General features: G+C 43.7%; 1 protein-coding gene across 6 annotated transcripts in view; it reads left to right on the plus strand.

Moving 5' to 3' along the window:
* Positions 1-12,946, plus strand: part of TENM4 (teneurin transmembrane protein 4) — a 615,630-nt gene that overhangs the window by 333,008 nt on the left and 269,676 nt on the right. The window contains exon 6 of one of the 6 annotated variants that reach the window (XM_087756918.1): positions 10,494-10,703. The exons of the other annotated variants lie outside the window; for them this stretch is intronic. Within the exon in view, the coding sequence (XP_087613044.1) occupies positions 10,494-10,703 (210 nt within the window). The remainder of the gene's footprint in view (positions 1-10,493; positions 10,704-12,946) is intronic. 6 annotated transcript variants of the gene reach the window in all.

The following is a 12,946-nucleotide window of genomic DNA, read 5'->3' on the forward strand; positions in this document are numbered from 1 at the left end:
GTAGTAAGAGCTTCTCCACTCCACTGACTTGGCCGACACTCGTGGACCACGTAGCAATTGGATGAAAGGCAGCTGGGTCAACATGGTACTTGCAGATCAGGGCTTTTAGTTCGAAAAGAATTGTAAGAAAGAAAATAGCTGTATAAAATATTGAATAGTGTACCGAAGGTCAAGCCTGTCAAAGAGGTCAGGCAGGTAACCACCAAAATTAGAGATAAAAGAGACCACTATGTTACTTAGCCTGTTCACCAGCCTACTGAAGAGTGTTCAGTGCGGTACAACATAAGCGCATCTGAGGGCGGGCGTTGTTCGACCTCTAAGACTCTGGAACAGGCTGCCCAGGCTCAGTGATCAGGAGCTTAAAATTAGACTTGTTATAGAAGGGAATGCTATGCTATAGGGAATAACTACCTCGGAGACGGACACGATAATCAACAAGGGCTGTTTGTCACCCAAGACATAAGGATTCTCTGCTCCCGTTAGCATTTCATCACAGTCAAACCCATTACATTTAAAAGAGGAAAGCGGGAGATATTTCATCACTAGTATGTGAAACCACATCTTAGTTTTGGGGCAAACACCTTAGACTGAGAAAAATAACTACCGATGAGTTGGAATACACATAGCACATACTGTTTCAACAGTCAGGAAAAAAATAAGGACTCTTAGTTATCTTACTTTCTTGCATAACTTTGATTATTATGTAGTATCAGAAAGAGATTTCTCCCTATACCATAGGGTGGAATTAATTGCCTCACGGGAGCACTGCACTGCTGGAATTAGTGATGGGGAAAGGTTGGTGGACGAGTGGTTTGTTCTGTTATGGCAAAGCTTGTAGCACATTTTTACACGGGTTCAGGTGCCATATTTCCAAGCACTGAATTCTTTTCCAATACTGCCCTCATCCTTCCAAAATGGCTTTTTCTTGAAGAATTTGTTTAACTGTCCCTCAGAAAAACAGACAGAGGCTGGGGGAATGAGAGACAGACAGACTGCTAAGTGAATGAGACTGTGGGTATACTTTCCCCTGTATTTAGCTCTACTGCTTATAGCCCATGCTGCTGTGCATCCTTCTCCAAACTACTGGGATTTTTTTTGTTGTTTTTTTACAAATAATCCTCACGTGCTTTTTATGTGTTTTGAATTATCATTACCTTCCCTCTGATCCAGAAAACCTCACTTATTTGGGACCTTTCCTTGTACAGTGCCTTGAAGAATTTCAGGGTTTTCATTGAGCAGGGAACTGAACAAAAGCGAAGGTAAAGATTTTTTTCTTATAGGGCAGAAGTCAGTAAAGCAATGATTAAGGTATTCAAATTGCTGCTTCAAAGATCTTAATCAAGGCTTTGGAGAAAAAAACAATAACATCAATGACATCTCTGAAATTTTCTGAAGTCTTACTATTGCATTTGCAAGCTGGTTTGTTGTCTGCTGAAAGACATAGAGTCATTTTGGAGGAAAAATAATTGTTCCCATTTTTGGACTGGAAATGCCATTCAATAACCTGAAACTTTCCCTCTACCGATTCCCTTTTTTCTTGCAGGTGACTGCTGCTCTTAACTTGCTAATGTTGTTCTAGGCCTAAAACAAACATAAAGCAAATCCGAATTTTTGGTTCAACACCATTTTTTTCTGGCATAATATTGTCATATTCCTGCATTACTTTCTTGGGCAATACCATTGACTGGAAGTCTTTCCCAGGAGAGAAGAGTATCGCCTACAGAAGCACAGCTATATTGTGGCTCTTTGCCATAGCAAGAATTCTGGAAGTTTTCTGGGAAAAAAAAGCTGAAGTGCAGGTTTATAAGGGGAAACTTTGGATGAAAGCAATAAGGTCTTCACAAAATTAAGGGAGATCGGCTAGAATATAAGAAATAACAGTCACTGGAAAATGACTTCCACACAATTTTAGGGATGCAAGCATCCAACCCTAATGGGGATAAAGAGTGGGATCAGGAGGAAATTGTCCCAGTAAATATAAGAGGCTAAACAAATAAGTTCATTAGCTTTACACAGTGCAGAAATCCAAAGCCAACAGTAATTTTAACCAAAATAGGAAGAGATACAATCTCTTTATTCAGGCAACATTCCTCTCACCCCAAATTTCCTCCCCAGAGAGCTTACAGATAGAGGGGTTGGATTCTCACTGCAGTATAACTTTGATACCCTTTTGTCACGCTCCAGAGACCTGCAGCCGTATGTTTGCCTTGAACTGTACTTACTCAGGCAGACTATGTTTCTTCCCAAGAGAAGCATAAAATATCATTGCTTCAAAGTTCTCCTTCACTGCAACTTTTATCTCCAGCTGCCTATGCCTTTAGTCTCCACTTCCATCGCTACTATACAGCACCTTTGTCTATGAGCTTGAAAGGGCAGTGTTAAGTCCGCACATACGAAGGGGCCTTAGGTATTACGGAGCAAACCGAAATATCACTGCCAAAAATGTCCCAGTGAGATTGCCTGATCTTCAGGCAGGTTCTAGGCATCAAGCCCAGGGTTCATGCCACTTTCATTTATGAACCTGAGTTAGGCTCACCCAAGGATCCCGGTGTAACCAATGAAGAGAAATAAGTCACTCCAACTCATGCTGCAGACAGGGTAAGCGGCCTCTGAAAGAGAAGGCTGTGCTTCCCCTGGCTGCCGGGAGACCCTGCAGTGACCGCTGCACGATGCCACATTATCCTTGCCTTTCCCCAAACAAGTCCTGGATTTCTCTCAACAACCGCAACCTTCAGTCCTTTCAAGAGATGCTCCTTTGTGGTTGTCTAGTTAACAGGGAGAAATACACATTTTATTCCTTAGAAGCACAGTTTTCCTCACCATGTGTTGTTTTACAGACAATGTATGTAAAACCCATCCACCCTGGTCAGGAAGGTCCCAAAGTGTGGGGTTTTTGGTGCTTTGGCTATAGGATGAATTAGCTTTGTTGCCTGGTAGGTGGGCTCTAATGTCACGCAATTTTGCTTGGTTTCTAGCGTTCCACAGTTTTGACTTCTCTGGCATTACTTCAGAAGTTAATTTTAGAAAATTAGTGCCAACCACCCTGCAAGATATTTGTGTAAATGCTATTTGCTGGGGCAGGTGAAAAAGTCTTGCAGTGGCCCGTGTAGAACACCTCTTCGCTGCTAGGGTAACGGGAACATGAAAGGGTGCTTTGCCTTGACCAAGCATATCAGGAAAAGTTTTGCAAGGCTAGTGTCAACCTTTTTGTTAGCATTAAGCTTAGAGAAAGCAATTTCTACAAAGCCTAGAGTTTGGTGTTCAAATAAAGGAAAATGGACCTTTTAGGAGATTTGCATGCAATCATTTGCAGAGAACTTCATACTTCATATTGGGTGTTTTGGATCAGATAGAGCATTAGTGTCAGATTGAGAGAGGCCATTTCCCAGGCAGCTCATCAGCCTTCCTACTGATTACATTATTCTTTTACAAGTTGGGTTTGAGTAAAGCTGCGCAAGCTTTTGTAATGCTGATCCATAATTAGGGGCTTGCATTTTCCTTAAAACTTTAGATGATGTGAATTATTTGCGTAAATATTTCACAAGGAATGATATAAATATTCTGTGGTGATTAGGATTGTTTATACTGTCTCTATCAGAAGAGAGCCTTTCTTTCTTGATCCTTATTTCTTTGATTTTGAACGAGACACAAGCAATCTCACATACATTTGGAAATCACATTACCTGTTTGTGCTTTTGAATAACAGGACAATCTCAGCCTCGGAGACTGATGTTTCAGAAAACCATGTAGCTAACTTACACAATCTGTTTCTACTGTTGTGCCTACAAATGAGCAAGCTGAGTATCCGGCTCAGGCAATTGCCCGTGTAATTTTCTGAAAATCTGCCGTATTATTTTCTTGTGTTGGCAAAAAATTGTAAGTGCGGCTGTGCTGCTCCAGAGCACCCCAAGCCCTGGAGCAAGCGCGTTTCAGAAGGGAACAATTTCCTCCCTGCTCCTCTCCATCTTGCTCAATGGATAATTGTTTTCTGCTGGTTTGGGTCAGGTTAGTAACCTCAGGAGCTGGGGGAAAGGACATCTGAGGTCTGGGTTATTTCTTGTCCCTTCCTACCTTCTGCTTCATTTGGGGAATAATTACACAAGGCCCAAATGCTCATGCCCAAATGATCTGTGCTGGGACAGAGGCAGACAACAGGCATACAGCTGTGGTGCTTCTGCACATCCCAGCACCACGTCGCCGCTCACAGGGCCACAGCCATTCTAGACGCTTTCCACCCAGAGGAAGGTCTGCCCGTGGCCTGCCCTGTACAAACAAGAACGTTCCTGAGGTCCTGCTGACAGTGACTTTGTGAATTCCTTGATAGAAAATGCACCATCCTGGCAAACGGATAAAGAAAATCATCGCATCTCTTCATAGCACCGGGGAGGGAAAAACCGCAATTTGGAAGAGTAACACAAATCACCCGCCAGGCTGGTGAAGTACACGGAGCATATGTTCTTCATACTCCATTTCAGTCCAAGCGAATTTATTCATTGCTTCTTAACCTTGTATGGCCCTTTTTTCCCAATATGCCAGTCTTCATACAGGGCATGTGATTATTTCTCATTCTTGAGGCCCAACTACTCATTTCTTAATTTTGGTGACATGGCAGCTGCCCAGGTTTTTCTTGTTAAGATGATATTCATTTGTCCCCTTTATTTCATTTATTTTCCCCTCTGGCTCCGTAGCTATAAATCAAACACACAAAATTAAATTAAATAAAATAAACATAAGTGCAGGTGGAAATTCAGGAAATATAAATAACTAAGAGTAGTTTTCCAAGACTGCTTTTTTAATCAATTCTAAACACAAGATATATAATCCCCGTTGAACTCACAATGTTGTGACCACCTATTGTTAAAGAACAGCAATAAATCTGCGCAACAATTCCTTACTCCTATGATTCACTGACATGTTTTCCCAGACAGCTAGTTCAGCTTGCTCTTTTTCCAGAGGCGTTTTATGCTGTCCACGGGAAAGGCGTGATGTGCTGCCACAAGAAAGGCACGAATGCTGTTTGTCCCTTAGGAAAATTCCTTCTTTCTCCCTCTCTGAGGGAGCGAGGCTCCTGGAAGCTAAGCAAGCAGTCTTTTACCACGTGATAATCAGGGCTCGTCTTCAAATAATATATTCCCCTTCACCTTGAAAAGCAAAATGCCAGACATTCTCCCGCTCCCCTCCTCAACCCAGCAGGATCTCTGATGCCCTGAAATACCAGTGGAGCAAATCACCGCCTTTTACATTCTGCGGGGAACGGAACGCGGACGAGCAGGCAGGGCACGGCCCTTCCCACCTTGTCCCGTGTGCTGTCAGCCGTCCGTCTCAGAGGTGCTGCCTGGGGATGGCCTGATGCCCGCTCTGCCTGTCACCTCTCAAATACGGCTCTTCCACATAAAAAGATCTCAACCCTGCAGCACAGCTCCATGCTTGTGAGGTTTTAATCAATCAGATATGGTGTGGGATGAAATTGCCTGAGTTTTAGATTTATTTATTAATTAATTTCTTTTATCAGACAGAGGTACCTAAGTGTTTCCGTTGTATAAGCAGGCCACGGTTTTCTCCAGCGCAAGACTAGCTCCAGTTTTAATATAGATCAATAAGATTTAGTTTCGATGTCAATAAAAATCACTCAAAACCACCGTGCAAAGTGAGGGGAAGACAAAAAAAAAGAAGTGCATCTGTTTACACTCTCTTTCTTTCGACAGGATAATACACCCAGCCCACACACTACAGAATACACTCGGCTATCACTTACACAGCCTTCCTGTGAACCCACGGCGCATACCAGCGCCCTACATTTTAAAGGCCAGAGCCGTATTGTGATGTACTTTTGTTTGTAATGGTGCTTACCATTACTGGTGCACCAGTACCATTGTTATAAACTGTCGCATTTTAAGGTTGTATAAAGGCTAAGCATTTTCAACGCTTTTGCTGAATGCAAAAGTTCTTAGTGAGAACTACTGTAGTTGCTGTACTGAGGTAACCGCAATGACAGTACTTCTGCCCGCCTTCCCCGTCCTTCCTCCATGGTGGGAATTCTGCTAATTTAAAATGTTTTTGAGTGTGGCAAACAGCCTCTTAGACCGTTTCAGCGGCTAGAGACACAGTACGCAGACACAGGAAACAACAAGCTTTTGAATCAAATTATTTCGCTTCTCTGTGCCTCAGTTTCCCTATCTGTCAGAAGTGTAAGTAAGTCCGCTCCCCAGACAACGTAATTTTATCAGCCAATCTGATAACAGATGCCAACAGATCCGACAACAGTATTTCAAAGCTTACATCCTCAATGCTTGTCGAACTCTAAAAGATTCTTGGCTGAAGCTTGATAGAAGGTACTATGGGAAAAAAGCTGATATTAATGATTTATTGATTGCAGATAATACTATCCTGGGCGTATTGAACACTATTAAATCCCTTTGCCTTGTGGTATCGGTTCTGTGAAAAGTCAGCATTTGTATATCCACTCCTTTTCACCTCTTTTGGGACAAACTGTAAACATATGAGTATAATCCACTGAAGATAGTCTATGAAACAATTTACTGTCCTTCATTTAAAAGTATCTACCTCCTTGAGTGTTCTGTATTCCTGGCAGCCCTTCTCTTCACACTAGCATGAATACACCCGTTTTAAATCAGCTCTTGATCTCTGAAGGCCAAATCCTGCAGGAGACAGAGCAATTCTAGAAACACACAGTATTCTGAAATATTACAGCCAAATGCGTAGCAGAAACTGAAGGCATGTTTATTGTTTGTCTTACTTTCCCCTAACTCTTTAGAGCCTGTTCTGGTCTGTCTCTTCCCTAAATTTAAAGCGGTTGCCTGATTTTTGCAGAGTTCCTTAGTTAAGCTGGGAAACAGATTCTTTGTGTTAACCTATTTCCAAAGTTTGTGTTTCCTAAGTACTTTCATAAATCTACCAGAGACTGTAACATATCTTCCCCTGATTTTTTTTAATCTTAATCTGGAAAACTGGCACATAGATAAAATAGAAGTTCATGTTCTGTTTTCTTCTGAATATGTGCAAGTAACGTATCATTCATACAGAGACATTCAACTTCTATTATTCCTGCCTCAAGTCCAAAGAACGTCATTTTGACTGTTCACGGCAAGCGGATATATAAGATTGTTACAAATTGATGCCAAGGGGCCCATACTTGGAATCCGTTTTGTTTTTCTTTGAGTTAGCTTCCAAATTGCAAGAGTGTGCATAATGAATGTGTTATCTAGTCCTTCTGTTTTGTATTTTTTGAAGGAGAAACAGCACATACCGCAAAGTGACTTGGCCTACTTGCTCAGGTTCCATAGCAACCCAGTATTGCTGCGAATTCATTTTGTACTAATCAATTAGAAATTTTGCTCTGGCAGCTGGAATGAAAGTTTATGGGCCGAATCCTGCTTGTTTTACTTGGACCTGCAGTTGCAGTAAATTCAACGAGATACTTGTCTGAGAAGGATACGAACTTGTCTCTTTCGTCTCTCTCTTGGTTTATTTTTCGTGAAAAGGTCAGATTTAATTTTTGGTTTTCTGTCCAAGCAGAGAAAAGGAGGCAATTCTCTTAAAGGATCCACAACTTAAGACACCCTTGCCTTACAGAGCTGCTGACGTGTTAAAAAGGAAGGTATCGCTTTGCTCCCCATCCATTTTAACTGGATGTTGTCAGCACAGCCGACCAGTGCGCACCTTCCACCCAGCAGCTTGGAAAATCTGTTGTGTCCACCCCGATATTGCGTGCCCAAAAGGGGATTTTCCAGGGAACACGGTTCTACGTGCCAGTGCCCTTCAGCGCAGCACAGCCCTCAGTAAGGCGGTTGGTATGCGCCATTCCTAGGGAACCTTTCCCAGTAAAGGTCAGCTCACGCACCGCTGGAAGTATAACGACCGTGAAAGCCCACGTGAACTTCTCATGTGCACTCTGCAATGGTGCAGTTGATTAAAATCCAAAGTTTTCATTAAAGAGGTTTTGGGTTTGTTTTTTATTCATGATTTTTCTTTTATCCTTGCCAGTATTGCAATACTGTCAGATGGGGAAAGCCCGTACCAAAAAACCCAACCTGCAGCCGTGTGGAAACGGCAGAAAGTTTCCGACGTGGGCTGACAAAAGCACTGACATTTTGCTTTTAGGGTTACGATTCCAAATTCAGCTCATTCTGCTCCTGGTCTTCACAGACTTCATGTATAGATATGTCAAGCGTGCTGTCTAACCAAAACACAGGGAGAGCATTGGGGGTCTACTGTCATTTACCCCACAAATGTTTTTGTCAGGGGTCGTCACACCATTAACCTGCTTTTTATGCATTTTTACTGGTCTTTGGGTAAGGTAAATGAGTCAGAGGCTTGAAATATTTTTTTAAATCTGGTTTGCCTCTCCCAATAGCTGGAAAAATGTGTCCTCAAGGTACAAAGTACACTGAAAAAATGTATGGGTCTATAGGAAGACACAGGTTTAACGCTTTCTTTCCATTTCACTCATCATTATGCTAGAATTCAGGCTCTGACTACACAATATTAGAAATACATATCATCCTGTTTTGTAACAAATGCATAGTAAATCAAAGTGATGTTTTAAACTTTATTGCATGTCAGGGCTCATCAAGTCTCCATTGCAACAACGAGGATGACGCAGAGAAGACTTTGCTCCTTCAAGAGCAGATCAGAGTTAGAGCTGGATCCGCGTTTGCGTGTCAGGGTCTGTGACAGGGAAAGCAGTGCTCATCCACTCGCACATGCTCCCTTATTTTGCTGTCTCTCTCCCGCTCCTACTGGTAGTTAACACAACGGGAAGGTTACAGCTTTGGCACCGTAAAAAGGGTCAGGGAGTGTGAAGCGGGCTGCAGATTCCTTAAAAGCTGCATTCCTAAAGGAGGAACTTCTCTGTCTGGAGGGTTGTCAGAAAGAAGACGACCCAGACAACTCCACTGCTGATCGTAACAAAACACACAGGGCTCACATCTTCCTGCAGGTCACGCAAGAAAGCGTAGGCTCTCTGCCAAGGCTGGCTTCTCCTTTGGGGGACCACAGTCACTTGCGTGTCTCTGAGCACAGGTACAGTCCTATATTCTCCCCGGTTCCCAGGCTTTGCCTCCGATGCCCCAATTTCTGCTCTGATTATAATTAGCAATTTATAAGATCTGCATATGCCCAGGGAGGTGACACCCAAGGGCTTGTCATGAGAAAAACTGATGACCAAGGTGAAAAGAAACTTAGCAGAACCAGCTTTGGGGGATTTAAATGTTAAACCCGTTTTATTGTTTTGGGTTTGTGTCATTTTCTGAAGAGTTCATGTTGTGTTTAGTAAGAAATACTGTACAGCTATGTCGTGTGCTATGTCATGTTCAAAATCTGTTTTTTTAGAAACAGATCTTTTTTAAGTTTGCTAGTTTTCTTGTGCTGACTGTTACTCTTTTATTTTGATTGATTTTGCATGATAACATTTCAGTATTTGGGAAAATGTGGGAGAGAATCATTATGACTTTCAGATCAAATGTATCAAGGGGAAAAGCTCATGTTTAAATGCATTGTCCTGTATTTTAACTTATTATATGTCTGTGTTCATAGTCCTCCTGTTTTTATTGATGTACTGCACATATCTGACCTCCACGTTTGCCTGATAGTTTTTTCATCAGTTTGGGGTTTCTGATTTCCTAGTTTTGTTTAAAAATCTGACTGGAATAAGACCCTGATTACCATTAATTATTTACAGTATGCTTTTCAAATTGGATCTATTTAACCTCCATGTACCTGATCCAATTTCCTTGCAGTCAGTAGAAGCTCTTCCTTGACCAGGCGCAGCTTTATGTAAAATATTATCTAAGAACCTAATTTGCTGCATTTCTCATGATTTAATCAATGAAACAACGCTGAGCTTTGCTTCTGCCCTGCATCAGTGCATTAGTTTGCTGACATGCTTCAACGCCACATAGCGATGCCTGGCTCTCTCCTCCAACTTCTGCCCGCGTGAGGCAGGTTTCAGGTTCCTTTGCCTTATAAACTCGATAAGGGAATGGTTAAACCCAATCTCCAAACAGACGCTACCCTTTTCACATGAAATCTGAAATAATTTACCTCAGAATACGTCGGGCAAAACTTTTTCTTTAGTACAACACAGCCTGGCATCAACGCTTCGGCCTCGCTGACAGCGAGTGCCCACTTTGTGGCACGAAGCGTTATCTTGCACCGGGGGCTCCCTCCAGTGCCAAAATCTTTAAAAAAACCGACAGATATGAGTTTTAACGGGCGGTTACCGCCCGAGGGACCGCGGAGGTCCCCTCAGAGCAGCCGGCGGGCAGATATGTGCAGCCGGCCGCCCCTCCGGCAGGGCTGCCCCTTTGGGGCAGGCGTCGGGGAGGGGAAGGGGGGGGCGGCCTTCCCTCGTGCCCCAGCTCAACTTTTTTGTCTCTCTGTGTTTTGTCTTTTTTTGTTCATTTTATTTCTTCTTTTTGCTATTCTTCCCTTCCCCCCCCCCCCCCCCGTTCGTATGTGTTTGTGGCCCGCAGGTCCTCCCCTCCGTTGTTCGTCCGCCTCCTCCACCCCCCCCGAGCAGTCCCCCTCCCCTCTCCCCTCGCCGCCGGCCAATGAGGGCCCGGGGCGGTTGCTGGGCAACGGCGCGGCCCAGCCGGCCGCGGACTCTGACTCTGAGGAAGAGTTTGTCCCTAATTCATTCTTAGTTAAAAGTGGCTCTGGAAACCTCTGTGTCGCCGCCAACGGTGAGTGACTCTCTCTCTACCTACTTTTCTTGCTCGTCTGATAGCGGTGTGCGGGGATGGAGGTTGGCTGGGGGTGAGGATGTGCCCTTTGGGTTGGTTTTGGAATTTTGTTTAAAAAAAAAATATTGGGGAGGGGGATAAAAGAGTGGGGGAAAAAATCACCTCGTAAAGGCTGGAAAATGCAGCATTGGAAAGGTTTGTGCTGGCTGCTGTGCATGGCTGTGGTGAGGGACGAGCCACCCACTGTGGTACCTGGGCAGAGCTCAGAAACTTCACCTGAGTTGAAGGCTGGAGCCCCCTTCCTTTTTTTGGAGGGATTTTGGTTTTGTTTGGGGCTTTTTTTTTTTTTGTTCTGGCTGAAAAACACCCAAGAAGCCCCCTTCTCCGTGAGGTGCAGCCTGGGGGCTGAGGGGAGGGCGGCCAGGTGGGCTCGCACTGAGAGCTGAGAGCGGTCCGGAGGCTCCCGCTGCTGTCAGGAACCTGTCACCGAAGGGGTACGTGGATGGAAAAAGTAATGCCAAAACCCCAGAGTTTCCTTGTGAGTTGTGACAGTGGCATCAGCACCATGTGCTCAGCCTCAGAGGCCAGAGGAGGGTGTCCGCATCCGCATCTCCCTCAGAGGTGCTGAGAGATGTCCTCAGGGTAAGTATTTGAGGCAGCAGCACAACCCGGTGCTTCTGGGATGCTCTGAGACTCCCCAAACGGGAGCTGGGGGTGCTCAGCACCGCTGGATGGACCACACTGCTTAAACCAATTTCAAGAAGAGGAATGAGATTCACAGCTCTCTGCTGCAAAGACAATGAGTCGTAAACGGAGAGGTAGCACTCATTGGCAAGGAAATGTGAAATTTCATAAAGGGTAGTGTAACCTGACGAAGTGCAGATTACAGCAGTGGAATAGCAGTGACCACTCAGGCCGCTGCCATCCTGCTTGAGTGATAATTGCTCACAGGTCTGATTTATGACGAAGGAGAAGGCATTCAAAGATATCTTGAAAGAAAGAAAGAAAGGTGAGAGAGAGGTTTACTGCAGCTGGCAACAGCTTAACTCCATTTATGTTAAGCTTCTAAGAACGCTTCCTAGTATGCTGCTATCTCCAAGTAAGGAGAGAAAGTTTGACATTTAATTTGTCCCCCCTCACCACCACCCCTTTCCCAGCTTCCCTCTTGTTTTCTTTTGTTGCATTTGTTATGGTAAAACCAAACTTTCTCTTCAGGTTTTTTCAAAGGAGAAGGTTATCTCCTCTGAATTGTCATCTTAAGAAGAGTAGGGGGAAATACAGTGTCGTATTCATTCAGGAAACTGCTTAAAATTCATATCCTCTGTTCAGCTTCCCCCCTCCCCTCCCACCCTGTAACACACACACACACACACACACACACACACACACACACACACACAGACACATACACATCTGACTCCTTGCAGTCGCAGTACATTGAAATCTGAAATCATGTAGATGACCCTCTTGTTGAAAATAAAGCCAAACTCACACTCCACCTCATGTTTTCAACATCATAATGTATGTACTTTCTCTTTGTTCATTTAGGGGATATATATGTACCCATACACGGACACCCTCCAGGTAAAAACAGGGACGAAAGAGAAAGCAAGTGAGATTAAAGACCTTAATCTCTTCTGTTACTAATTAGCTGAACAACAGAAAAAGCATTGTTGAGAGTCCACAGTGGGTTGACGACATTACTGTATTATTGATGTGCTGGTGAGTTAGTTAGACTTCAGGCTTTTCAGCTGCCTGCTTATTTATCCTCTTTTTTTCTCAGTGCTTTTTGCATCAGCTTGTAGACATACTACATTCCCGGAGGCCTTCTTTGTGTGTAGGATTCAGCAGGTTGGTAATAAATATGTCCCACACAAAGACAGGGCATCTGGGGTCTCATTTGCGTGCTCATTCTAGTTGTTCAGTAATCAGAAGTGCAGGTAATGCCGGCACACTGGTGACCTGTTAGGATCAGCTCAGCGTTACTCTGCTATCAGGAGGAAAACAAAGGTGACTTATTATGCCACCTATCAACCCATAATCTGAGAGTTCCCATGAATAAGGAGCACAGACCATACAAGCCCATCATGTCTAAAACCCAGAGACTCCCTTGACCTCTGTAAATGGATTTAATTGCTTTAGTTCCTTAACTTTCTGTTTCTATGAGGCTTAGTCAGCTTAAACTTTAAATGACAAAGGCAGGTCTTTATGTTCCTTAAATGGTGAAAATTAGTAAAAGCTTA

This window comes from Nipponia nippon, unplaced genomic scaffold, assembly GCF_047370975.1.
Source record: "Nipponia nippon isolate SJK-2023a ecotype South Korea unplaced genomic scaffold, ASM4737097v1 scaffold_2, whole genome shotgun sequence".
Taxonomy (NCBI): Eukaryota; Metazoa; Chordata; class Aves; order Pelecaniformes; family Threskiornithidae; genus Nipponia; species Nipponia nippon.